The 26,850-nt window shown below is 41.9% G+C and overlaps 1 protein-coding gene across 13 annotated transcripts in view; it reads right to left on the reverse strand.

The window, feature by feature from the left end:
* Positions 1-26,850, reverse strand: part of LOC119173579 (uncharacterized) — a 343,373-nt gene that overhangs the window by 245,413 nt on the left and 71,110 nt on the right. For 5 of the 13 annotated variants that reach the window (XR_012895552.1, XM_075896344.1, XM_037424386.2 and 2 more), the window contains exon 2: positions 8,245-8,339. Coding sequence is in view for 12 of the 13 variants with exons in the window: in XM_075896344.1 (XP_075752459.1) it covers positions 8,245-8,339 (95 nt within the window). In the remaining variant the exon portion in view is untranslated. Of the gene's footprint in view, positions 1-8,244; positions 8,340-9,741; positions 9,842-12,738; positions 12,987-26,850 lie in introns of all 13 variants that reach the window. The other 8 variants (XM_075896346.1, XM_075896347.1, XM_075896345.1 and 5 more) reach the window with 3 other exon arrangements.

The following is a 26,850-nucleotide window of genomic DNA, read 5'->3' on the forward strand; positions in this document are numbered from 1 at the left end:
AACAGCGTCATCTGCAATCAATCCTCCGTAACACCATCACTCTGATATCACTCTTTTGCCAACGTCCGTTTCCTGCTGTCGGCAGCCATTGTGCCAAAGGGGATCGTGATGCGAAAAAAGCTGGCCTCGCCGCCGGGAGTTGTGGCTTCATTAACGAAAACGTGTAGTTGGGGCGTCTTTTCATCACACATCAGTAATGATCCATCTCGCGCGCTTACGCAATGTGGCTTACCTCGCGTTATCACCGCGCGCCCGGTACACCTTAGTCACGATCACGCAGCGTGACAAGAGCGCTTCTGATAGGCAACTCGCGAGAGCACAGTTCTTGAGAAAGAGAATGAAAGCAAGCCAGATAACAATTGCTGTGTAGTTCAAAGACCACCCAAGTACTCCTATTTGCCTTAGTGGCTCGACCAACAAGAAAAGCCGAGATAATTAAAAAAAAGGATTAAATCTGGAGTTTTTACAAGCCAGAACTGAGAGTGTGGAAACCTGGATGAATTGTGTGAATAATTGCTTAGACTTAAGTACACGGGTGTTAACCGTTACATTTCACCTCATCAGAATACAGCTGAATGACAGGAACCAAACGAGTGGCCCCATACACACTATAATCATGACGACAGGTACAAAAGCTTTTTTTTTTTAATAAAGTGATAACACATAAAAAAAGATAAAAAAGTTTGTTAACCATGTGAATTGGTTGTAAGACCTCACAGTCACAAGCTTAACCATTGCCGTCATTTCCTGGGAAATACAGATGGTGGCATTTTTTTTGGTGATAACAGACTACAATAGGCAACATGTGTACTGTTTCCAACATAAATATATGATTGAGTAAGATAACCGGTGAAAAAATTGAACCTCTTTATTATTGAATATTCGATTCGTACTTTTTGTATTCGATTTGTGTTCAAAAGTTTTTGTACTCGCACACACCTAGTTCCTACATATTTTTATAAGCTTTGCAAAAACACTGCACCTGTATATTTTATTTTATAGTTGGCAACAAGTCAGACAAAAATATATAAGTCATTCATTGACTATTTTCAATGAAGCAAGGGCATTAGCTTTGAAAAATATTGAAAATTCCCAATTTCAGACATTTTGGCAAACTGATATTCTTGGAGAGAAAATGAATAAATGAATGTCTTAATTGTACACATATCTTAAACAAAATACGCACAAACTATATGGTCCCATAGCCAAAGGCTAGTGTGGGTCCCATTGAAAGTATACGTAACAGAAACTCTAATGGTTCTAATTATAGTAGACAGAAGTAAACAATTAAAATTTCATATCATCATACAAGAAATAATGTTTATCTGCTAACAACGATCACTTGAATTAGAAAGAAACAAAGGAAACATAACTTGTAGTAAACACTAAGATTTAGTTATTGGTGGTGTACAGTACTGCACAATGAAACTTGTAGTTCCAAGTAAGAATAAAAGTTCTCATATATAGCCTAATAAAAAGAACAAAGGTGCAAATAAAACACATAAAGGGCAATATATATACATGCTCAAGTAGAAAAAATTACTTCTATATAGTATACTTTCACTGAACTGGAGAAATTCTGGGTATTCTTCACATAATGCGGTATGCCATTCAATACTTTCACTCTGGTATATTGTACTAGACGTTTGCTATAAGCGTTTTCTGTGGGAGGTATATTAAAGGTCTAAAAGTATGGTTCCTCGTGGGAATGATTCATTGTTGCTAACGGGACTGTTAATACATGTAGCTAATCTTAGTTCCCACACAAAATCAAATAGTAAGATCTTATACCTAGAAAACAGTGGTTTTCCATGCACGTAGTAACATGAGAATGTTAGCATGCATATAGCCTGTTTTTGCAGCCATCGCACAGGCTCGAGATAAGAGTCATACACTGAAACCCAGAACTTGACACAGTACGGAAGGTGGCAGTCAGCTATATTAAAATACAAAATGTGCAGTATTGTAATATCAAAACATTTGCGAGCTTGCAAAAGAGCGTAACAACAAAAGGCCAGTTACTAGCAGAATGATTCTACCTGAATCTGCTAATTCAAGAAGCTATCTCCGACAACACCTAGGCAAGTAGAATCGAACACTGATATATCAAGCTCGAATGGGATCGGGAATTAGTTCGATATAAAAAATAGAGGCCCTGAGAGCTTACCTGTAGTGGATAAAAAATGACAACTAATTCCGCACACACACAGCAACAGAATGATTTATTTGCATAAAAAAAATTGCTAATCTTGGCCTGCTTCTTCGTTTTTGAAATGTTGAAGACGCTAGTCTCGATTTTATCAAGGCTAGCGAAAAAGAAATAAATAAAAACCGTTCCGCAAGTAGGTGGTTAAGCAGTCCGAGCCCTCTCGCCCTTTTTTCGAGCGTTTTGAGTTCTGGTAGAAGCGCGGTGCCGCACGGAGGTCGCCAGGCACTGTTAGTGCCAAAGCGCACCTTCCACGTAGAAATTGCGCGGGTTGGGGGTGGGGGCAAGTGCTGAAGCACACCTTCCAGTTCGCACGGCGTTTGATAATTCCAAAAACAGGTAAAAATACCGCTCGATATAAACATGCGACTTTCTATATATTTACCAAGGAAATTTAAGGGGATAATTTGCCAGTTCGATATACCCAAAAATTCTATATATGTTGGTTCTATATAACCCTGTTTGACTGTAAAAAAATCCGAACATTCAAGAGAGCAATTCTCCATGTAGAGCTGTATATCATGTGGAGTAGGATTTGTACGGAAGTGGAATAACATATATTTAGTTTCTTTGGCATTGAGGGTAAACTTGTTAGCTTCAAACCAATTGGCCAGCTTGGCCAGTTGGTTATTCATCTGTTCTTCCATGTCTGACAGATTTTTCCAGCAATAACTAGGCTAGTGTCACCAGCCCACATAAGCATCTCGGCATTTGTTAGTACAAGAGACAAGTCATTCATTTGTAGCATGTAAAGTGACAGACCTAGTATGGAACCTTGCAGCACTCCTGTTTGTGTGGCCTGGGGAGAAGAAGTAATGTTATTGATAATTATCTGTTGCAGATTCTTGAAGGTAGCTCTGGAAAAAATTTTACATAGTGTTGCGAAAACCATATTTGCATAATTTGTAAAGTAAGATGCCATGGACTACCATGCCGAATGCTTTTCTGGGGTCCAGAAAAACCACTGCGGTGGATTTCTTACCTTAGAGGACAGTTTTTCGAACTTTGCTTAGTGTGCGTACTGCTGCACTTGTAGAGTGTATTGGCTGAAAGCCATATTAATGCAAACATAACACATGATATTGGCTCAAAAAGAAAAGCATACGTTTTGACATAATTTTCTTAAGGACATTGTTAAGAAAACTCAGTACAGAAATTGGACGGTAGCAAGAAGGATCGGACCTATGTTCATTTTTGTAGACATGGGTGACTTTAGTTATCTTTAATATTAATGGGTATTGACCGGCATGTAATGAGTGGTTAAATCACTTACATAATACTTCTCCAGTTAAATTAATGTTCTCTTTTATAATGTGTGCTGACCCAGAACCTCACTAATTACTAGTTTACTCGTAAAAAGCAGAACTTGATCCACCTCTATGGTGTTTATAACAAAGTTGTTCGATAAGGAAATCGGTTCAGACAGTGCATTGTTAGGAATAAACAGCATTTTGGCTAATGAAGGACCAACACTTGTAAAATAAGTTTCAAAGTCCCTAACAGTATTCTCAGAGACATTGGTAGATAGCATTATTCCAGCAAAAGTATGCCCGATTGCTTCATTTATTATTTGCCAAGCCTTCCAAGAGTTATTGAAAGCTTGCTCAATAAACTTTGAATAATAGTCTTTTTTACATTTAAGCAACATGGCTACCGATTTGTTATGAGCAGCTTTGTACTTATGTAGTAAATGCACATTGTGCTTATCATATTTTCATTTATGATGCCAGTACTCTTTAGTCTTAAGCAGGCATAATAAATCTTGGCTCATTCAAAAAAAGATTGGTGAATCATGTGAGCATCTACAAATGTCTTTTTTTTTTTCAGTTTATATATGCATCCTGTAATAACATTAATTATACTAGTAAAATCCTGGTCTATGTCATCATGATAAACCTTGTGCCATCAAAAAGCCTAACAATTTACGGACCTTTAAATGATCAATTTTATAAAAAGTAATGTTTCTATGATGATCTATTATAGGCCATCTATCCACACTGTGATTAGTGACAAGCTTATGAAGAACACTTGCCGTTGTGTTATTAGGAATATTTGTGAAGACATGGTCCAACATGTTGTACTTGTCACTTGAGTAGGCGCACAGATTAGATTGCAGAAATTACATCATTGTATTAGATCAGCATGAACTTGCAATTGGCACTAACGACAACAATGTTTATGACCCCAAAAATAATAACCCAAGTACAACCATTCTTAGCCAGGGCAGATAGAGGGCCCTCAAGTTCATGTTTGGCGGCCCACACTAACGACAACAGAAAATACTACCTATACAAAAATTGCTGCTATATATGTGAGGCTGCATGTCAATTCAGATACATAGTAAAGATAAGCAGAGTCCGTTATTTAAGAAAAAAGCAACGCCTCCACCGCAAGAGTTAGATGCCCATGGCCATCGTTTTACAGCCAGGTATGGTAACTGTTTCATCCTTTCTCAGTCATGTTTCTGTAGCTGCTATTATATCATAATGTTTGCCACGTCATGAGATAGGCTTTAGAAAAAGATTTTTTTCTTATGCTAGGTGTGTTGCCGTAGAAAAGTGTTATATATTCTTTCAGATTGGAATTGTGAGACTCAGCCATGAAAAAAAGTTAATTAACTTTATTCAGGTCGTCAATACATGATACCAGCTGTACTCTGGAGTTGTCAATTTTATGCTTATGCTTGATTTCCTATGCAAGGATGCACGAAAGACCTTAATTCCTAAAAGTTCAATCACAGCAATTTTCATTCTAGGTGAGGAAATTTCGTTATTGTTAATTAGTACTCAGGAGTTCTCACTTTTACGCTTACGCTTGATTTCCTATGCAAAGATGCACAAAAAACCTAAATTTTTAAAAGTTCAATCAAAGTGATTTTCATTCTAGGTGAGGAAAAAATTTTTTAATTAATTTATTGTGCTAAGTGGCTGCCCCGTACTTAGGCACTGTGCTGCAAGTCCACTTCACTGGGTCGCATGCCTTTCCAAAGCAGTGAAGAGATATGACAGCCCATTGGACGTACCAGGCAATTTCCACTCCTCCCTGCTTCTTCTTCGACACTACCTAAAGAGGGAAGGAGATTGGGAATAAGCCCCCCTCGACGACTCGAGTGCTCCTTGTTGGTAGTGTCGAGGAAGAGCTGCTGTCCTGTGAAGACACCTTATTGCAGCACTAAGGCATCGGTGTGAAACCCAAACCTCCACTCTCCTTTCACATCCAAACATCCTCTTTTCAACTCTCGGTTAGAGAAAGAGTCCCCACACAAGCCAATCACACGTGGGCGCTTACATCAGCACAACCAGCCGCAGGAATACTTTCATGACAGACACAGTGTTGGCAGTAAGTATATCACAATATACAACACATGAAAGGATAGGTTATCTGCGTCATAGAGTTTCCTAAAATTAACTAGAAGGGACTCTGGCGCTGCGAATGTTCATTGACCATGGGAATGATGGGTAGTACACAGATTTGCCAAGTGTTCGTACTTGCGGGTGGGGAATCGCACTTGTGGCTTCGTTTATTGCTGTGATTCGGTTTTGTTTCGAAAGAAAGAACGAACCCTTTTTGAACTTCGCGACACCGATTTGAAAAGGTAAGCCTAAAAAAATAAGGTGGTAAAGCACAACCACTGAACATTTTCTTATTTTTGTTTTGCGAGAAAGCAACTCCAAGCTACACGAACACGCACGGAACCAGAAGCAGGCCAGAAGTACGAAGATTAGACAAATACGTGTACCAACCATCATTCCCATGCTTGCTGAAGCGCCGTGCTTTGCAGCTCCCATAAACACTAGCGCCAGAGTTCCCTCTAGTGTATATTAGGAAACTATGATCTGCGCAACGCAAGTCGTCACACTCTCTCCTACGTTATGACCCGAGTATCAGCCCTGACGTCCACCGGAAGCTGTTCCCAGGCTCGAACTTGATCAGTTTGTGCACTAGATGTTTCTTTCAAGAGGTCAGTCTAATAGTGGCAAGAATACTGTCCACTGACAATATGGAAATGCAACAGTGAGACGCTCCGCCACTCCAAGGACACTTAGTAATGACGTGTAACTGGGGGCAAGATCCCTGCATGCTTTGAAGGCCGTATTGTCACCAGAGAGTTAATTCACACCCCATTGATCAGTCTCAGTTGGCCAAGCAGTCCAAAAGCTACTTTTACGTACTTACGGCATTCTCAAAGGGTACACGTGAATGCCAAACAGTCGACTTGAAACCAGACGAATGCGCGTCACCTCATTCATGTGCTATACACTCTTTCCTGTCAGCTTTTTCCTCTTTTGCCCTAAACAAAAGGCGTCTTTGATGGCTCCGCTTGTAAACGGCATGAACAATCGGGCCACCATTTTCCCCCCCATGGGGCTTCCGCATCCCCTTTAGCGGAAGCGACCCACATCGTTAGTTGGCAGTGATTGGTCGGAATGGCGGCACTGGAACTCGCTCTGCGCTTTGCAGCACTCGCATACACTGCGCCACGCTACAACATACCGAGCTGCATATGTCATACGAACTCAGGCTATAAGCTATTGAGATGTCAGCCTTTGACAAATTTTAAAGAGAAAATAGCAGTTAATAATATATGATTACCATGCCTAGCCCATTATAAAGCACTTTTATTTTTATTTCGGTGCAAGAAATTCCTTTATATGAAACAGCGGCACTGATCATGACAAAGAAAGCGTAGCACAAGTGCTTATGTGTTCACCTGTGTTTTCATCTTATTTGGTGGTACTGTTCCCAGGAAACAGACTAGTGTCTTGCAGACTAGTGACTTGCATAATTGAGAGTCATATGAGAAATATTCCCGCATTTCCCTACACCTTTAGGAGAAATTTTCATGATGGAGCTATGAAATAAAGAAACCTGTAGCTGTCAAATAGAATCACCGTACACAAGATGCGGTAAAATTATAGATCCCTGAAAAGGGTCCACTCATAGGCTGGTTGCAGCATGATGCACAAAAACTTCTTTCACTCGCTCCAGCACTGTGATGCCACCAACTCATTGCACGATTCCTATATGCACAAAGCAAACCAAATGCCAATTTGTATGAGCATCCTTTGTTCCTATATCCTGTGACACATGCAGCAAATGTCAGTGACAATGCAATGGGTATTAAGAGGAGCTTAATATGACCATTAATAATCTTTACATGGTTTGTTGACGGCAATAACTGCAATGCTTATAGGATTTAGCCTATGGCCATATCCATTTTGCATTCCATTGGTTGTTCAAAAGGGTAGTAGGAGTTCTAAACGAATCCAATTTTTTTTTTTTTTCAATTTTGCATGCATAACACACACACATACATGCATGAATGTTACGGTAGCTTTTGGAGCCAAATAAACACAATAGATAAACAAGTGCAAAACATTGAAAGGAGTACAAAGAACTAGTGATGCATTTCAGCAGAGTGACTTGTTGGGCGAGTAGGTTGATTCTTACGGTAGCTTTTGGCGTAGCTTTTGACGCCAAAAGCTACCGTAAGAATAAACCAACTCGCCCAACAAGTCACTCCGCTGTATGAATGTGTATAGCATATGGTTCAAGCCCTCGAAAAAATTTCCGGCTACAGTCCTGGACAAAAGTGTACTGCAGTATAGTTTCTGAGAGCTGTCATCAATGTGACTTAGTAAAACTACTTTTCCTAAATAGTTTAATGAGTCATCATTGTTTTAATTTCCTCTGACTATGTGCATTACCTTGAGGTAGTCAAATACATGTGACAACTCATAACAAGATTCACACAACACCTGCTGCAATTGTTCAAGTCAATGCTGAAAGTTTTAAATACTGTGGTTCACTGGAGCAGCAGGTGCTGTAGTTTACCAAAGCAGAAACCAACTAAGAACAAGCTGAAATCTGGAAATTCCTCCCAGCTGGAAGTTTTTCAATTTCAAGTGGGAAAAATTTGTAGCAACTTAAAAACTGCTACTTCTGGCCTGGCAAAGCAGAATATTTGTTCAAAAAGATCGCAGTATTCAAATTTTGCTTTGCCTTGCCAGTCCTTGCATGAATGAAATGAGGCTTACCTGTACTGCATTGTTGGAGATGTTGACGGCTTGCAGGGTGAGCACAGAGAAGACGCACGTTTTGCCAGTGCCAGACTTTGCCTGCACGACCATATCTGCAGAGAAAGGGCAGATTCTAACGAGACTGTGACAAATGCCAACAAAACTGCAATATGGTTGAACTGCAAACGAAATGAAATAGCGCTGACCGAGAATGAAATAGGCTTATAACATTAAAAATGACGACTATGTCATTTTTTAAGGTTTTAAACGTACTCATTCTGCTCGGCGTTATTTCATTTCATTAGTATTTCCTTCTTTTTCCAAACCAGATGACGCTTTGTCAAGTTCCCACTTTGTTGTAACAGATTTTGCCAACTGTAGCCAGTGTGACTGTTGTCACACTGGCTACAATGGTTGTATTACTTGTGACCATTTTAGCAAAGCATAATGCTGTCAGTAATGTAACCTTTTTAAGGGATATTTATTTTTAAAAAAAGGACACCATTGTATGTGTTAATGATGTATCAAAACTAACCAAAGAATTGCAAGGCTATCAGCCAAGAAAAACTGCTGACAGCACATAGGATTTCCTGTTCAGAAGTGCTAACTCAATTGAATCCCAGAATTCATAAAACCAGAAGACATGAGAACCAAGCACATGCATTAATCATTTTTTTATTATCTCTAAAATATCCAGTAAGCATATTGCACTGGTTGTGGGCCAACTGTTTTGTGCTATATACAAAAAAGTACAGCAACAACGATGCCCCACAAGCACACCATCAACTGTTCACTGTGATCAGTATATAATAATAATAGCTGGCATTTTTGTGTGGCATTGTAGTGGAGGGCTCTGGAAATCTACATTATCCGGTGTTTCTTAACATGCACTAGCATCGCACAGTACTCTAGCAAGGTGGAATACAACCACTGCAGCCAGGATCTAACCTTCAAGTCAGCTGCCAAGTACCATAACCACTAAAAATAATAATATTTGAGGTTTAACATTCTAATACCAGGATATAATTATGAGAAACACCGTAGTAGAATGCTACGGAAATTTTGACCCCCTGGGATTCTTCACCAGGCACCCAAATCTAAGCACACGGGCCTCAAACGTTTTCACCTGCAAAGAAAATGCAGCCGGCAGGATTTGATCCCGTGACCTTCCGATTAGCAGTCGAGCACCATAACTAATTACTAGACTACTGCGGCGGGGCCACCTTAACCACTGCTCCTCTGCAACCAAAATGCGATACAGATGATGGGCAAAGGGGTCTTTTACTACAGTAAAGCAAGGGTTAGGATATTTGATATTAAAATGGTCAGCGTAAAAATTAGACATGGCACACACAAAAAAGACGCAGACTGTCTCTGGCTACAATATGCTTGTTTGTTAATGTACTAACTGCGAGTTTTCCCAACCTCTGAAGATAAGGTTGTTTTCCGAAAAAAACTCAATGAACAAACTAAAAAAAAAGCTACCTAAAACAAGTAAATAAAATAATCACACACCAATATGAAAAACCTTCTGCTTCTAGGCTTTTCCTCTTTCCAGGTATCAGTGGCTTTCGTGAGAGGGCAATTCATACCAATTTGTCCAACAAGCAGACATCTTGAAATATGGAGATTATTGAGAAAACACAAGGCAGCATTAAAAGAAAGAGAAAGAAATACACAATACTAAAATATAATATTGAAATTTGAGGCAGTTTCACACTAGTGACAAGAAACCTGGTGCAAGTGCACAGCAGGGTTTTGTTTCTCTTCACTTTGCTTTGTCTGCCTTCTTGTTGAAATTTATTGTTCTTTCTACCTCTTGTTTCTAGGCAACACACTTCCTTTTGCAACCTTCTAGCTATGCTTTACTATGCTAGAATGCCTGGATAATTGAGTGGGTAGGAAGCTAGCCCTAATATTCCAGGTTCCGATCCCGCCTCCCTCTCTGAACTTGTTCTCTCGGCCATTACAGTCATTGTATCCCAAGCCAGAGAAATCCGCTTACATGTTTTAAAAGCGAAGATGAAGCGATGACAAAGAGAACATGCGCCGGCTCTTGTCAGACCTAAGGAGTGTCTTTTAGCTTAAACCAAACCATGGTTCAACTCTGGTCATTCTGTTTGTATGACCAGCAATTTGCACACAGTGAGAAAAGTAAAAATGAGACGTAACATTTAGCCCTCAGCTCACAACAGCATGTGCAAACAATTAAACAAAAGCAAATATCATCATCATTCTCACTGCAGAATGAAGGCCACTCCCAATCCATGTCCAGTTTACCCTATCCCGTGCAAGCTGATTCCATTTTATCCCTGAAAGCTTCCCAACTTTCGTGCTCTAGCTAACTCTTAACCTTCCCCGACTGCATTTTCCATTTTCAAATACTGCAGCATAATGTGGGCTATTGCAGGAGTGGGGCTTTTCAACATAAGCACTCAAGGCAATGCAAGAGAAAGAAAAAGCAAAAGAGAAAAAAAAACAGGAATAACACATTCAATAAATCATCTAAAGGCAATGATCTGGTTTACCCAGGGAAAGTATTCCATTGTTCTAAAGTTTGCAGAAAGAAGCTGAATTCAAATAAATTAATATGTGGATGGAATGCTGCCAGATTGAGATTGTGGCTATTTCTCGTAGGTTTCATTCGGTAAGAACTATTCATTAGTTAATGTGCAACGTGGGGTATTAACAAGAATATGCAGCAACTTTAGGCATTCGAGATTGCGTCGCTTCGACATAGTTAGTAGACATAACGTAGCAAGCTGAGAGGAGGATGAGAAATTCCAGTCGTAATGTCAGAAAATGAAACGGATGGCTTTCTTTTGAACTGGTTCTAGTGTATTTATGCTAGATACTTTATGAGGGTTCCATACAGGGCAGGCATATTCGAGGATGGGATGGATTAGCGCTGTATATGTAATTTTGTTTTGCGAGGAGCATCTTTTAATGCATGATTTAGATTGCCCAATTAATTTAAAGCCTTATTGCAGGTGTAGTCGATATATTTAGCCAAGACATGTTGGCTATGAAGATCAGGCCTAGGTACTCATAATTGAACACACATTTCAGAAAGGAGCCATTGAAAGAGTAATTGAACAGAGAAACAGAGGCGCATTTACAGAAAGAAAGAGTGACTGCTTTAGCAAAGATCATATTCATTTGACATGTGTGGCGCCATCTGTAAAATTGTGCAAAATAATCATTAGTAAAATGTGGTCATCATTGGTATTAATTACACTATACAGTACACATCTATACTCTTCTAGTATACACACTTTTATGTATGGTTCTCAATCATACCGCCAGGCCATTCTACAATATCTTTGTTTTCGTTCATTATGAGGCCTGCGTTAAAGGGACCGACAACTCGGATGATGGAAATACTGTCTGTCACATTGACTCAAATCAACCCTGCTTATTTATTTTTTTTTTTTTGCGAGAGATGGGTTCGTATTTTCATTTCTTCATTAAATGTACTAAAAGCGAAAGTTGATCTAGCTGGTGGCTCTGTTTGGCCATCAGCACAAATACACCAGAGAAATGATGGAGGCATTTTTCATTGAAAGAGAGGGTGAAAGGTGCGTGGGTAAACCGTCCGTAGCACTTGGTGAAATGGAGGCTCAATACCTTGGTTTAGTGCTGCCATGTTAAAACGATTATTAGTTTGTTTTTTTGATCTCTTAGGTATGTTTTAGCCTGTAGATGATTTGCTCTTTTTTGTTTTTTCTCGGGTGTTTACACACGTGTCACTTTTCACCTTGATTATGTCTTACAAGAGCTTGCTCCTTTTGCTCGCGGCTTAGCCTATACCGGGGGGCGGCATTTACACCAGTGTTGCCAGTGTACACTTTTGCAGTTGCCCTCAAGGCCGCCTCTCCAGTGACTTCAACAATGCTCACTGATGGCACAACGCCACCCAAGGCATCAGTTTTCGATGGCCTGCACGCTCACCTCTTCGAAGAGGATTTGAAAGAAAGGGAAGTGAAGAGAAAAGTGTGTAGTAGTAACTGTCTCTCTCTCAGGAGGTCACCTCAACAACGCCACACTAGGGATGGGTAGTGGGGGAGAGAAAGGAATGTGAAAGAGAGGAAAAGAGGAGAGTATCAGTGGTGCCTGGTCTGGCCGCGGGTTGCTTCTGAGCTCGCAGGTGAGAAAAAAAAAAACGTTAGGCAGGCCGGCAGGGCGATGATCGTTGCTTCGTAGGCACAGCAGCACGTGACAAGTTCTTACGATAAGTGTTATGCATGGGTACCGGTATCCTTCCAAGTCCCTCATTTCCCTGTTCTCCACCCCACTCAAGAACACCAGACAGCTACACGTCTGCCACTTACGAGCGTTAGGCATCCAACTCACAGCAGCAGCCAGTATGGCATAAAGAAGCAGGTGATTAAAGCGCCGATTGACGTGGCCAACACTGCAGCGCCAGCAGTGGAACATGCCCAACAATGCTGCCCTCGATGTACACATCATGTACTGGCTCGTTAACAAGGCTTCCTACAGAAATGGTCTCACCAAGAAACGTCCCATTCACCTCCAAGCAAGCTCCTTCATTCACTTTGTGGATATGGTGGCGACTTTTTTTGTGTCGTTTGCTCTGCTGCGCCGACGCCATGGTATGTCACGTGACCAGGTTGGTTGCTTGATATGTGTGCATATGCCTTCCAATAAATTTTTGGTTGAGAGTTCAGTGCACTGTCCCTTCTTCAGTCCTTGTCTCTATTTTACATCCCAAGCATTCACTGAATGTAGCAAAAGATGACCTGTGGAGGCAAAAACATGAACGATCCAATGTACCTTACCCCATGATCATTGATTTGTGCATGTGGTTGACAATATTTAAGTATTGAAATATTATTGGTTTCTTTATATTAAAGAGCCAGTAAACAGGCTCCAACTTTTTTTTTTTACACCCTATAAGCAAGCTTGCCAACTCGTACAGTTGACTGCTGCAATCACATTTTCTGAATATTACAGCGCCGCTCAGATCCTCCATTTCAAAAAACAATCCCCACCTGTTTCTGTTGCCTGACTAATCCACCTTGTACCCGCAAAGTAACAAAAGCTTGCCCACGGGCAACATTACGTATCACTCCGCTCTTCCTCTGCCCTATGATATGGCACATTGGCCCTGCAGTGGTGCAGTTTCGGCTGGACAGTCCTCATTTTCACTTTCCTGAGCTGCTCTCTGCCATTTTGTAGAGCCAGAGACTACCAGGAGATGTGGTATTGCCAGAACGAAAACCTCCAAAATAAAAAGGCATCTCGCTACTTTACCGCTACGCGAGGGGTGCTCCTCCAACTGCGCTTTCTCCCGCACCGCTATGACACTCTCATGTCAGGGATGCCCTGATCGACCATTGTCTGCGCGGCAATGACGTATCGCTGACGACATGGCAGGTTGCCAAAGGGAGTGAAGTCATGACGAATGGCTACGCCTTTTCCCTCTTTATGGCAAGGAAGGGTGGCGAAGCTGCGCGAAAATTTGAAACACACTGAACATATTTTCTAACCCCTGTAACTTCCTTATCACGATGTGAAGATGGCAGACTGGGCTTGTTGGTTTAATATTTTTAAAGTTTAAGGTGTGAAAACAACACAGACAAAGATAAGGCACACAGACACAGAGCCCCACTTCCAGCAAAGATTCATTTCAAAAGAGCACAGAACATAGTTATAGACCATGCGCGCCATGCACATGCCTCAATGCGCAGTCACATTGAAGTAGAGTAACGCTTTTGGCGATAATGAAATGAAGGCTACACTGACTCATAGGCACTAAAGTCAATAACAGAATGAAAATCTCGGCAGTGAATCACGAGGTGGCCTTCTCTACCATTTTTTGACATTATTATTGTGCTATCTTAGCCTGTCATTCAGGCATTGCTCAGTCTGGGCTACTACCACACGACAAGGGGATCTCGTAGACAACACCCGTCTGACAGCTTACATGTTCTTGTGGTTCACAATGCAGGCCGGAGCTTTCCTGAGAAAAAGGTTGGTCATCTTGCATAGCCTGAAATGTTTTGACAGGGCCGAGAAGACCACCTTTACATCAACATGTTTGGATATCTTTTTCAAATTATGGGATACGCCGAGTATATAAAGACTCACAGCAATCTTGACATTCTGGGGTGACTCTTCACTTACGTGGCAGTTCCACAACTTCTTCAACATCTTCTCCACCGCAGACATCATATTCAGTGAATGGCACTTAACATCAGTGGATGGCACTTAACAACTGACGTTAACCCGAAGAGACCTTTATCATAGGAGGACATATATAATGTTTATGAAATTGGATAGACAGTATTTCAATCACACTTAACGTTTCACAAACACTGCACCTAAATAGCGTAGTTTTTCACAGCAGTACTGAGCCGTGGCGTAGCTCTGTTGAAGAATACTTGATTTCCATGCAAAATGCTTGGGTTCTATTCCTGCTAAGACCTTGATATTAGTCGGTTCAAAGCTGCCGATGCCAGTTTTTCCCAACATTCTCACATTTAAATAACCAATATCTGTTGTTGCCGTTCCTGGGTACATATAAAACTGTCAATCACCTGTGGTGCATACCCACATACCCATGGCACATACCCACCCGCACGCAATATGTGCCACTGTTCGGCGAAAAGTGTTTGATGGTGTAAGCGATAGAATAGTAACATTTTTCACATCCCAACTAGTGGGTCTAATTCACCGAACCATCTTACCCTTTTATACTAATTTTAGTTCACCCCACACTTTAGAGTTTGCAGTTTGCCATGCGTAGGAGGAATCATAAACAATTGGTACATAAAATAAGACATGGCCATCATGAAGCTCTAGCACGAAAGCATGATATTATATATCAATGGCTGCCTGGACATACTGGTATTACTGGAAATCAATTAGCTGATGATGCAGCCCGCTCAGCCCATGAAGGAACCCGTGTGGTCCCAATTCCTCTATCAAGAACTGATGCAGCAAGACAACTTAACTTGCTGGCTCGAGATCTTACACGCACGTTTTGGTCGTCTACCAGCTTCCAAAAATGCCACTTATATGAACTGGATCCTTCACTCAAGATACAGCTACCACCACAACTTTCCCGCTCCGATGCGACACTGTTATGCCGCCTTTGGTTGGGTGTTGCATTGACAAAGGTGTACTCGTTTTGCATTGGTATGGCAGACATCTCTACATGCGACTCCTGCGGAGCTGAAGAGACCATTGAACACGTCCTGTGCAGCTGTGCTTGCTACGACACACAGGAATGCCAGCTCTGGATGGTTTTGAATCAACTTGACTCTAGACCATTCTCTGGGCAGAAGATTCTGGAACCTTGGGCATCTGCCTCAATTGCACAGAAAGCTACTAACGCACTCCTACTTTACTTAAGGACAACAAACCTGAGCGACCGCCTGTAGACTGTGTGTGCTCTCCCGAGTGTGCTCGTGATTGTGTGTATCTTGTTATCTCTCTGCAACTTCTTTTCTCCCCTTCGTCCCTTCCCCAGTGCAGGGTAGCAAACCAGATGTGCATCTGGTTAACCTCCCTGCCTTTCCTTGCATCTTTATCTCTCTCTGGTTCACCCCAAGTTAAGGGGGTGATCACGAGAGCACTCAGACCTAGGCAGCTCGATAGACAGATATGTACACAAAGAAATGCTTCGCATTTAAAACTTGAAATAAAGGCGGTTATGCATAGTTACGGAAACTCCTGCGAAAGCACGACGATGACAGCTTTCACAAATTGCGAGAAGAGCTGGTGGTATCGCTATAAATACTCAGCGTTGCTGGAGAAAGGTACATTTGGGCACAGAGCCTTTCAAATTTAAAAATACTTGTAAAATAACTATGTACATTTGTGATTAATTACTGCAGGTACAAACACTATGAAGAGTAAGCTTTCTGTAAGGCATAAAAAAAAATTGATCGAGAAAAATCAGTTGTCTGTCCATTTATCACTTTTTCATTTAATTCCTCAATCATCTTTTGCAAATCACGGCTATCATTACTGAGGAGCATGACATCATCTGTAGAGCAGGACAATGACAGCTTTCATAAAAAGCGAGAAGGGCTGGTGGCATCGCTATCAATTCTCAGTGTTGCTTGAGGAAAGGTACATTTGTGTGTAGAGTTTTTCAAATTCAGAAATACTATCTGTAAAATAACTACCTACATTTATGATTATTTACTGCAGCTACAAACACTACGAATGGGTAAGCTTTCTGTGAGCTATAAAGATATGGGTTGAGAAAAATCAGTTGTTCGTCCATTTATTATTTTTTGCTTTAATTCCTCAGTCATCTTTTACAAATCATTGCTATCATTACTGAGGCGCATGATGTAGTCAGCAAATCATAAGTTGTTAAGCTATTCCCTGTCAACCTCGGCTCCCATTTCCTCCCAGTCTAGCTGTGTAAACATTACCTATAAGCATGTTGCTGAGCATTTCCTTCAAGCACAAGAAATATAATATCTCCTTGTCTTACTCCTTTGTTGATCACAAATTTATGGCTTTTTTTTGTGAAGAATTAAGGTAGCAGTGGAGTCTTTGTAGATATCAGCTAAGGTATTTAAGTTCTTCTTATCGATTTAATGCTTTTAAAAGAGCAGATATCTCTAGGGGTGCAACAACCGAAATAGAATATAGAGCAATTTTTCAAACAGCAATATGTTACTTTTGAAGAACTAAAGCGAACTTGGAGTAGGTTACGGTGACAAAAAACATCCATTTTTTATCGGGACCGAACTTGCAGCAGTATAAAAAAAGAAGGCCTACATTTAGAAAAAAAAAAGTATGCGCAAACCATTCAACATCCCTTCAATTGTGCAGAGTAAACATGAGCACTGCTATTTTAACAGAAGTAGTATCTTGAGCCACCTTACAAAGCAAACAATGATAAAGTCCACATTAGCATTTGCCACATCAGATCTGCTGAGCTGGAGACCTTAAACTTCGGGGGATTCGTGAAACTGAGGAGCAGGGACAGCAAAAAAAAAAAAAAAAGAAAAACTGGTGCACAGTTCATGCATAATTTATTTGTTAATTTATTCTTCTTACCCTCTATTATCAAAGCATTAAAGAGGGCAACGGGTTACAACATGAAACATACAAAGCAGCAAGACAAGGCATGCTGTATTTTATGCATGACCAAGACTAAAGCAAAATAACATCTTTATTCAGTAAAACGGGAAAATGTGGTCAAGTTATACAATACAAGCAACAAAGGTAAAATTAAAAAGTGAAAAAAAAAAATCAAGAACCTGCCGGAAAACGCCCGCATCTTGACATGTGCGTATTTTTCTCTAAAGCACACAGTCGTCGGCATACAACTGAACGGATGAAGAGATGCAATCAGGTAGGTCATTAATATATATTGAAAACAGAAGTGGTCCCAAAACTGAGCCCTGTGGTACACCTGATGTAACGCTTGATTCGGGTGAGTCATGGCCAAAATTATTGGCGTACTAAAGACGGTTTGGCGGGAAGTAGTCAAGCCATGCCAGTACATTAGAGCCAGGGTTGAGAGAGGAGAGCCTATACATTAGTAAAGCATGATTGACTTTTTCAATGCTTTTGCAAAATCCAGGAAAATGCAGTCCATTCAAGATGGTTTATCGAGAATGGTGTGCAGGTGATGAGTGAAAAGAAGCAAGTGGGTTTCACAGGAAAACGTACGCCTAAAACCATGTTGGGCTGCTGAAAAAAATAAATACGATTCTAAAAATTTCGCAATATGGAAGTGCTGTACATGTTCTATTAGTTTACATGAAATTCTTGTAGGTGAGATGGGTCGATAATAAAGAGCGGAGTGTTTATCGCCTACCAAGTGTATAGGCACAACCTTGGCGACCTTCCAGCCCAAATGCAAGGTTGCTTGGTCAAGATACTGCTGACAAATCTTGTACAACAAGAGAGACGAATATGTGCATGTCTGTTTTAGAAACTTTGAGTTGATATTGTCAGTCCCACATGATGAGGATGCTTTTTAAGGTGTCAATTAACATCGCAATTCCTGCAAAATCAAAAGGGATAGGAAACATTAAGCGGTAATCACGGCACACAACTGCGTCAACAGGTGCAGCAGTGTTTCCAGAGAAATTGGCCGAAAAAATGTTGTTAAATAACGCGGCACATTCAGATGCTGGTAGTGGTTCGCCAGAGTAATCGTTGATTGATAAATCCGCATTTTGGTTTGGATTAATAACATTCCAAAAGTGCCGGGGCTTTCTTGATAACAGTTCAGGCAACGTATGCGTTTGGAAACGATTCTCAGCAATATGTATTGCTTCCGTGTACTCTACCTCACCATTGTGATATGCTAACCTGAGATCTAGAGTATTCTGCAACTTGGCTATGCAAAAAAGGCGCTTTTTTCCTATTGGTCAAATGTTTGAGACGCGTGTTATACCACGGTCTTTTTGTGTTGTTCTGTATGCGTCAAAAAGGAATGTGCACATTGGCGAGATCCGTTACTAGTTTTCTGAAAAGATCCCAATTCTCCTGTACACTTCTCCCATTAAAATTGCAATAAAAAGTGTTTAAGTATGCGCACATATCTTGGTTAATGGTGTCAAAATTTTCATTCCAGTAGTTTCGAATGTATTTTGCTTCTTTAGTTCCACGTGAAAAGGACATGGTAATGTCCAAATATAGCACCAACTATATATATATATATATAAATATATATATATATATATATATATATATATATATATATATATATATATATATATATATTATGAAGTCTTGGTAGTCTTGGTTGCGACAGCGTTTAATTGAGGAAAGACCTCGCAAAACGAACGGGCAGAGCCAGTACACAGATGATGACGATGATGATGACCCAGAGTGGCAATGAGGACAAAGAGACAAGCGGATGATGGTGATTGCGATCATGCAGGGATGAGTACGATGTAAGTAACAAATGCCCACTATGTGTGTGTGTGTGTGTGTGTGTGTGTGTGTGTGTGTGTGTGTGTGTGTGTGTGTGTGTGTGTGTGTGTGTGTGTGTGTGTGTGTGTGTGTGTGTGTGTGTGCGTGCGTGCGTGTGTGTGTGTGTGTGTGTGTGTGTGTGTGTGTGTGTGTGTGTGTGTGTGTGTGTGTGTGTGTGTGTGTGTGTGTGTGTGTGTGTACCTAAGGGCTCGTTTTTCCTTGTTTTGACACAATATTAATGAGATCTAACAGACAATAATGCCAAGGAATGTATAGGAGAAATTATTAGAACCAACGTAAATGTGAAAAAAGAAAAATGGGTGAAAAAATAACTTGCCGTGAGCAGGAATCGAACCTACGACCTCCAAATAACGCGTTCGATGCTCTACCACTGAGCTATCACGACGGCTATTCCCCCAGCCACTTTATTGGGTTTATATGTGAATTTAAACGTGGGAGTGTCAGTCAGTGCCATCTGTAGTCATGGCGGCGAGTGTGGTACACTCTTTTTATGCGCCTGTATGGCGTCACGTAGCACGTGAACTTATTACGAGCTGGCAGCTGACCGATAGTCCCTCGTATACAACTTAACGGCACCAAGTCTGCCAGTACGAGACCCTCGTTAATGAATAAGGCAAAGAAGTGTATACCTAAGGGTTTATTTTTATACCTGAGGGCTCACAGATGGTGCTGACATATATATATATATATAACGGATGAGATATGGCGTCAGTCAGAACACCAGTTTATTCTGACCCTTCGTCTTCCTCATCTTCCTTCCCCACATTCACCTGTGAAGCGTCACAAGTTTCCCCTCTTACCGAGAGAGCATCAATTTATTGGGACAATAGTAACGACGCAGTTTGTTGACCTGCACAATGTCAGTAGTTCTGCTTAACAGAGCTACGCATTGGTCGATCTCATAGTTCACAGGAGAGACTCTGCGAAGAATTGTGTAAGGTCCTTCCATGACTGAACTGAGCTTTCCTTTGTTCGGGTGCCAAGATGTTTCGTAGAGGACCAATTTACCAGGTTGGAGATCTTGTGGTAGGAATTTTTTGTCGTAAATTATTTTGTTCTTCTCATGATAGGCAAGCGTGTTCTTGATTGCACTTTTCCTTGCTTCTTGCACACTCTCCATTGATGCGTCTAAAATTGTGTCGTATGAAGGAATTCCATACATGAGGTACGATGGTGGATATCGTGTTACTTCATGTAGGGTTCTCCTGTATTCATCGAGGTCATCCTAAAGATGTTTGACCCAAGACTTCTGTGGCTGCTCATTCATTTTGCACTTTAGCCGAGTTAAAATAGTCTGATTTGTACATTCGTTCATGCCATTACGATGAGGGTGTTGGGAGAATGTGAACAATTGGTGGACACCATTGCGTTTTAGAAACTACTTGAATTTTCCAGCTGTGAAAGCTGGTCCACGATCAGATAGGAACTTCTTGGGTTTTCCTGCTGCAAAGATGGCGGTAATACACGAAATGTATGCGTCACAAGTTTCGTTCTTGTGGGGAAACGCCCAGACATACCGCGTAGCGTGGTCGATAGCCAAGTGAATAAACTTCTTTGTCGAGCCATATCCTGAAAAGCCACCTATAGTGTCTATTGCTAAAAGATCAAAGGGTTGTTCTGCAGGGGGTAGTGACTCAAGAGATCCGAATCTCTTGGTTTTCGGCTTCCTGCAATGCTGACATATGTCACAGTGGCGGATGTAGGATGAAACGTCTGTGATGATTTCCGGCCAATAGTAGGACGATGACAACAAGTCCAGAGTTTTCTTTACTCCGGCGTGTCCTAACTGACAGTGTGCTTTCTGCAGAAGGCCCAGTCGAAGCTTGAGAGGAACGTACACTTTGCGAATTCCTTTACGTGTCACGATAGTGACCCCGTTTTCCGTTGTATACTTGAGGCGAGGGCGGTCATCCTGGTAAGTTTGAAGTTCTGGTAATGAAAGGAGTTGAACCATAGGGCTTCGCGAAAATGCGTCCGCCACGATGTTTTCGCTGCCTTTTTGATGTCGAATGTTAACGTCATACATCAACAGCTTCAAAGACCATCGAAAGAGCCGGCTATGTGGGTTTTTTTTATGTTTCTGAGCCATTGTAAAGCAGCATGATCGGTGACAACAGTGAATGGTCATTCATGTAGAAAGCAGTACCACTTGTCAACAGCGTGAATTATAGCGAGGCATTCGAGCTCTGTAATGGCATAATTTAATTCGTGCGTGAGTAGCTTACGCAAGTGATAGGCAACGGGGTGTTCTTTACCATCATGATCTCTCTGCTTCAGAACTGCACCTACGCCTACGTTAAATGCGTTGCAATAAAGAATGCATGGTTTCTCGCAAGAAAAAATTCGTAAAATGGGTTCTTTGGTCAGACAGTATTTCATGTTCTCAAAAGCTTGTTCACATGAGGAATCCCATTCCCATGGTGTGTCCTTCTTCAACAGCTTCGTAAGTGGGAAAACTATGTCACTGAAGTGCGGTATAAACTGGAGGTAAACGTTGGTAGTGCCTAAAAAACGCTGAAGCTCTTTCGGGGATTTCGGTCTTGGGAATCGCAATACAGCTTCTATGTTTCTTCGTAAAGGCGACATTGTACCGCGCGACACTCTGTGACCCAGATATTCAATAGAATCTTGGGCAAGATGGCATTTCTTCAATTTAAGTTTTATATTCTCCATTTTTAGGGCATGCAATAGAGCCTGGAGCTGCTGTAGGTGCACAGTAAATGTGTCGGAGAAGACTACGATATCATCAAAATAATTAACGACATTCTTTAAGTTATGTTTTCTGATAACTGATTTCACAGCTCTTTCGAATGTAGCAAGAGCATTTCTCACACCGAAAGGCATAACAAGCCACTCATAATGGCCATTCGGCGTGACGAAAGCTGTTTTTGGGATGTCCTCTGGGTTCATTTTGACATGCCAATAGCCTGATGTGATATCTAATGTAGAAAAATATTTCGATGTTCCCAGGTAGTCTAGAACATCGTCTATACGCGGAATAGGTTGGTAGTCAGGCACAGTGACAGAGTTAAGCTTTCGATAATCAATGCATAAACGTGTGCGTCCTTCACCTTTTCTCTCTGCAAGAATGACTGGAGACGCGTATGGGGAAAGAGATGGATGCACTACACCTTGCTTGAGAAGTAAGTCCACTTGCCTGACAATTTCCTCTTTGTCTGCCAGGGAGCATCGATACGGTGGTCTGTGGATAGGGACGTTGTTGCCGAGGGCAATGCAGTGTCGTTCATCCGCGATACATCCGAAGTTCATCTGAGACCTTGAGAAAATGTCTTCGTAATTGTGAAACACCTTTCTCAAAGCAGCTTGTTGCGATGATGGAAGGTGCGTGACATCAACAGCTTGGAGGGGGGTTGTATCGGCGCTGAAGACACACTTTTGTGTTTGAAAGGAATTCTGCAAAGCTTTGTTGTCTTGAAGCAAAGTCATCGTGTTTAAATCCAGTGACAGGTTGAAAAAGGAGGCGTTGCCCAGGCCTAGCAAGAATTCAGTCTTCATGCCTGGTAGAACGTGTGCTTGGACTGCCTGCTTTATCTTCCCTATTTCCAACTATATGTGTACGCGGCCCAAAGTTTTTGTGGTTGAGTTGACTTGTTGGACACTAATGCATGAATCCTTGAGCAACTGCAGCTTGAGTTTTTTGCACACAACTTCATTGATACAGGTAATAGTCGCTCCTGTATCCAGAGTTGTGTTCACCATGTGTCCGATCACAAGTGCACCAAAACGTATTAATGAGCCTTTGGGCCGCCCTTTTCGTTTCCCTGGTTGTCAGTTAGAGCAGACACCATTTCATGATGAGGGCACTCATTGTGCCAGCGAAACTGATTCGGCAAACCAGCAGATGCACAGTGTCGGCACTCACTGTAAGGGGTGCGCATCAATCCTGTCGGCCTAGTGTAACGAATGAGACATGGCATCAGTCAGAACACCAGTTTATTCTGACCCTTCGTCTTCCTCATCTTCCTTCCCCACATTCACCTGTGAAGTGTCATATATATATATATATATATATATATATAGCTTTGACGAAGCTGATGCAGGGAGGGTTGCGTAATTGTGAGGGTGTACTCTGCACCTCTACCACTCTTTTAGGTGCAGAGGACACCCACCAAGATGTGTACGGTTGAAGGGGTCGTACATTAGGTCGCAAAGATGAGCGCAGGAGCGGCCAACTGGTTGAATCTCTCAGCATTATATAATGCTGAGAGATAATGCTGAAAGATTCAACCAGTTGGCCGCTCCTGCACTCACCTTCACAACCTAATATATAGCCCCTTCATCCGTACACGTCTCGGTGGGTGTCCTCTGTACGTAACAGAGTGGTGAAGGTGCAGAGTACACCCTCAGAACTACGCAACCCTCCTTGCTGCAGCTTTGTCGAAGCTGTCGACTTGCCGGCCTCCTGCGATCTCACGAGATTGCCTTGGACATGACCGACAAAGGAGACACTCCTAGAACAGCCCCTTACGGTCCCCCGCAATACTGCTGCATCTCGCCACTTTTTCGGGGGCGGGATGCAGCCACCCCCCAAAAGGCGGCGTTCTTGAGCACGTTGACGAGCTGAGCGGCTGAATACCATCCAACAGATGGGATGTAACCACTCAGCTTACCAACGTGGCATTTTCCCTAACCGACACCGCACTTGTGTTGTACAAAAACCACGAGCACACGCTTATTCAATGCGGAGATTAAAGCGTGTTTCAAACGACAAAAAAAAAAGCGTGCGGAGCAGAGCCTGTCACAACAAATGCAGCTACGAGGCAAAACGTGCACCGCATATATTGAAGAAATATTGAGACTGTGCAATGTAGTCAGCACCAACATGTTGGAATAAAAAGTTTGGCATTTGCTAAAAGGAGTCGCTGAGAACGTGTATAATTTTGTGTTCGGGAAAGACAACCTGAGTTCAGCGTTTGACATCATTTGGCACAGCAGAACTTCTTAAACTCTGACAATGCATCGAATTACGTTAAAGTTTGGCCGGCTGGCAAATGTGGCGACTGTTGCCAGTGCAGACACGAGTACTGGGCGAGTTGGTGCATGATAAAATGATATTGCTTTAGCCAAGCTCAGTTTGAGAGTGAAAAAAAGATGCTATATGGCCAATAAGAGAAAAAAATCAGACGACAGTAACAGACGACAGTATGAGTGCTTATACTGTAGTCTGTTACTGTCGTCTGTTTTCTGCCCTTCTTGACCGCACAGCATCTTTTTTTTTTTCACACTAAAACTCAGCTGCGCTGAAGCTATACTAGACACAAGCCCTTGCCTTGACATTTCCTCTACCATTCGACAGATTGTCCACAAGAAACTTAGCCACCAAGAAATGTTGAATTCAACAGCTGGCTATCATGGAGTGTCTACACCACGTAAGGCTATGATTACACCTCTTCCAAACCCTTGGCAAGTGACGAGCTGTGGAACACAGCCCCACAGTCACTGATGCCCACGTTAAGATCGACGCGCTCAGCCTGCGGCTTCTCAATGCATGACGTATTGTTGTCATGACATCCCCAATAAACCTACCCACTATACGAGCAGTAAAATTCGTTTCATTGAAGAACAACGAAAATTTCAACCTCTGTTGGTGTGCTACACTTGTAGTGTTCTGGGTCATATATCACGGTTTCGCAACCATCGTGTAGTTCTGCGGTATGACCCTCTGTCAGAATTTTCACAACCCTTCGAACGGCCTCGTGGTGTTCTGCAGTAAGCTTCATCTGGCAATGATTATTAGCCTAGCAACTCCTGGGATCACTTCCTGACATACAACAACAGTTTGACACTTCTGGCATGTGCTCGTCATTCTTCCTCACCGCAGCATCGTACCACGTTCCCTTCACCACTGAAAAACTAGCCAGGGCGCCCGTGGAGGAGTGCTCATTGGGGATATGCTACAGACGGAAATTCCTCCCGTCGTGATGCTCAAAAACAAACTGTGTATGTGCCTGTGGTGGACACATGGGCCACAATTTCGGTGGTGAGTTTCTCTTAAAGTTGTGTTAGGACAAAAAGCTTTTTTCAAGTGGGACTAAACTTCCAAGTTCTGTAAAATGAGTGGTGGGCTATTGCGTCCTAATAGTGTGTGATATCATTCCAAGAGTTTGCAACTATACTCCGGGTGACTCGTCACGTTATTCTGGGCATGGAGTTTTTGCGGAAGTGCGTTGCCACTGTCAGCTGCTGCAATGGGACAGTATTTAAGAGTGGCTGTATGCTATCAGGACACCTGGATAACTCTGAGGAAGGTGAAACTACAATGTGTGTATGTGGCGATACGGTTATACCCACGTCATCTACTGCTGGTGTGCTTGTTTTCTGTTGCGATGCAAGCAACGACTGCTTTGATGCAAGCATAGAGCCGTTGAACATGAACTGTGCGAAGAATAATGTGTTTGTTTCCCAGTGTGTGGTGTCTATCAACAGCTTGACAGCCATTAACTGTTATTTAGAAACCATTATATTACCAGACGGTTTGAAGTAAGCATTGGTCAGAACATGTGCCCTTATTGGTGGCCAAACTTACAAATACACTAGAAGAGCCACGGGGTCACAATTTAAAAATGGCCCTTTTGTCCATTATAAATAAGTCGCTAAGCACAAGTGAATACAGAACATCAGCGAGTGTGCTTTCAAAACCCGTTTCCATATTTGACCTCATGCAGAAGCATAATATACCCGCCATCTCTGCGTCTCGAACAAATCATACCATCAAGACCAGCTCGGCAAATCGAATTCGAGAAAAGCCATTTTATGTTTCACCATCAGAGCACCAAATTATTAATGACCAAGTGCAAGAGATGATGAGAAGGGGTGTTATACAAGAGTCGGCCAGTCCGCGGGCAGCTCCAGTGAATCTTATTAAAAAGAACGGGGGATCTTCGAGATATTGCGTCGTCCATAGTACTGATGACGCAAATGACCACCTAGATTCAGCCTCTTACTTTTCGTCTGTAGACTTACGATCTGGCTACTGGCAAATTCTGATGCATACTGCTGACAATAAAAAGACTGCCTTTGTAACTCCTGATGGTTTCTTTGGATTTAATGTCATGTCATTCGGACTGTGCAACGTTTGAAGATTTACGGACACCATTTTGCGCGGCCTAAAATGGAACATCTACATGTGCTACCTCGACAACATTGTCATCTTTGGCCGCACATTCCGTGAGCACATCTTGCAGCTTGATATTCTTCTGAACTGCATTCGAAATGCTGGCCCAGTTTTAAACTTGAAGAAGTGCCACTTTGGAGGCTGCCAAACACTTGTGCTTGAGCATCTCGTTGATAAAAATGGCATCCACCCCGATCCCGAGAAAACAGCGGCTGTTGAAGCGTTCAGCGCCATTCTGTCGAAGAGCTTCATTGTTTTCTGGAGCTTTGTTCCTCTTACCAGTGGTTTATTCCCGAATTCACCAACATCGCATCTCCGCTCACGTGCCTGCTATGAAAGGACAAACCCTTTGAGTGAACTCTGGAATACGATTCTTCTTTTCGTCAACTGAAGTTTCTGCTAACGTCATAACCTGTCCTGCAACCCTTTAATTCTTCGGCTCCAACAGAACTTCATACACACACTGGTGGCATAAGTATTGGTGCTGTCCTAGTACAGGACTACGGTAACCGCGAACATGTAATTGTGTATGTAAGTCGCTTACTAAGCAG

This window comes from Rhipicephalus microplus, chromosome 5 (assembly GCF_043290135.1).
Source record: "Rhipicephalus microplus isolate Deutch F79 chromosome 5, USDA_Rmic, whole genome shotgun sequence".
NCBI classification, from domain to species: Eukaryota; Metazoa; Arthropoda; class Arachnida; order Ixodida; family Ixodidae; genus Rhipicephalus; species Rhipicephalus microplus.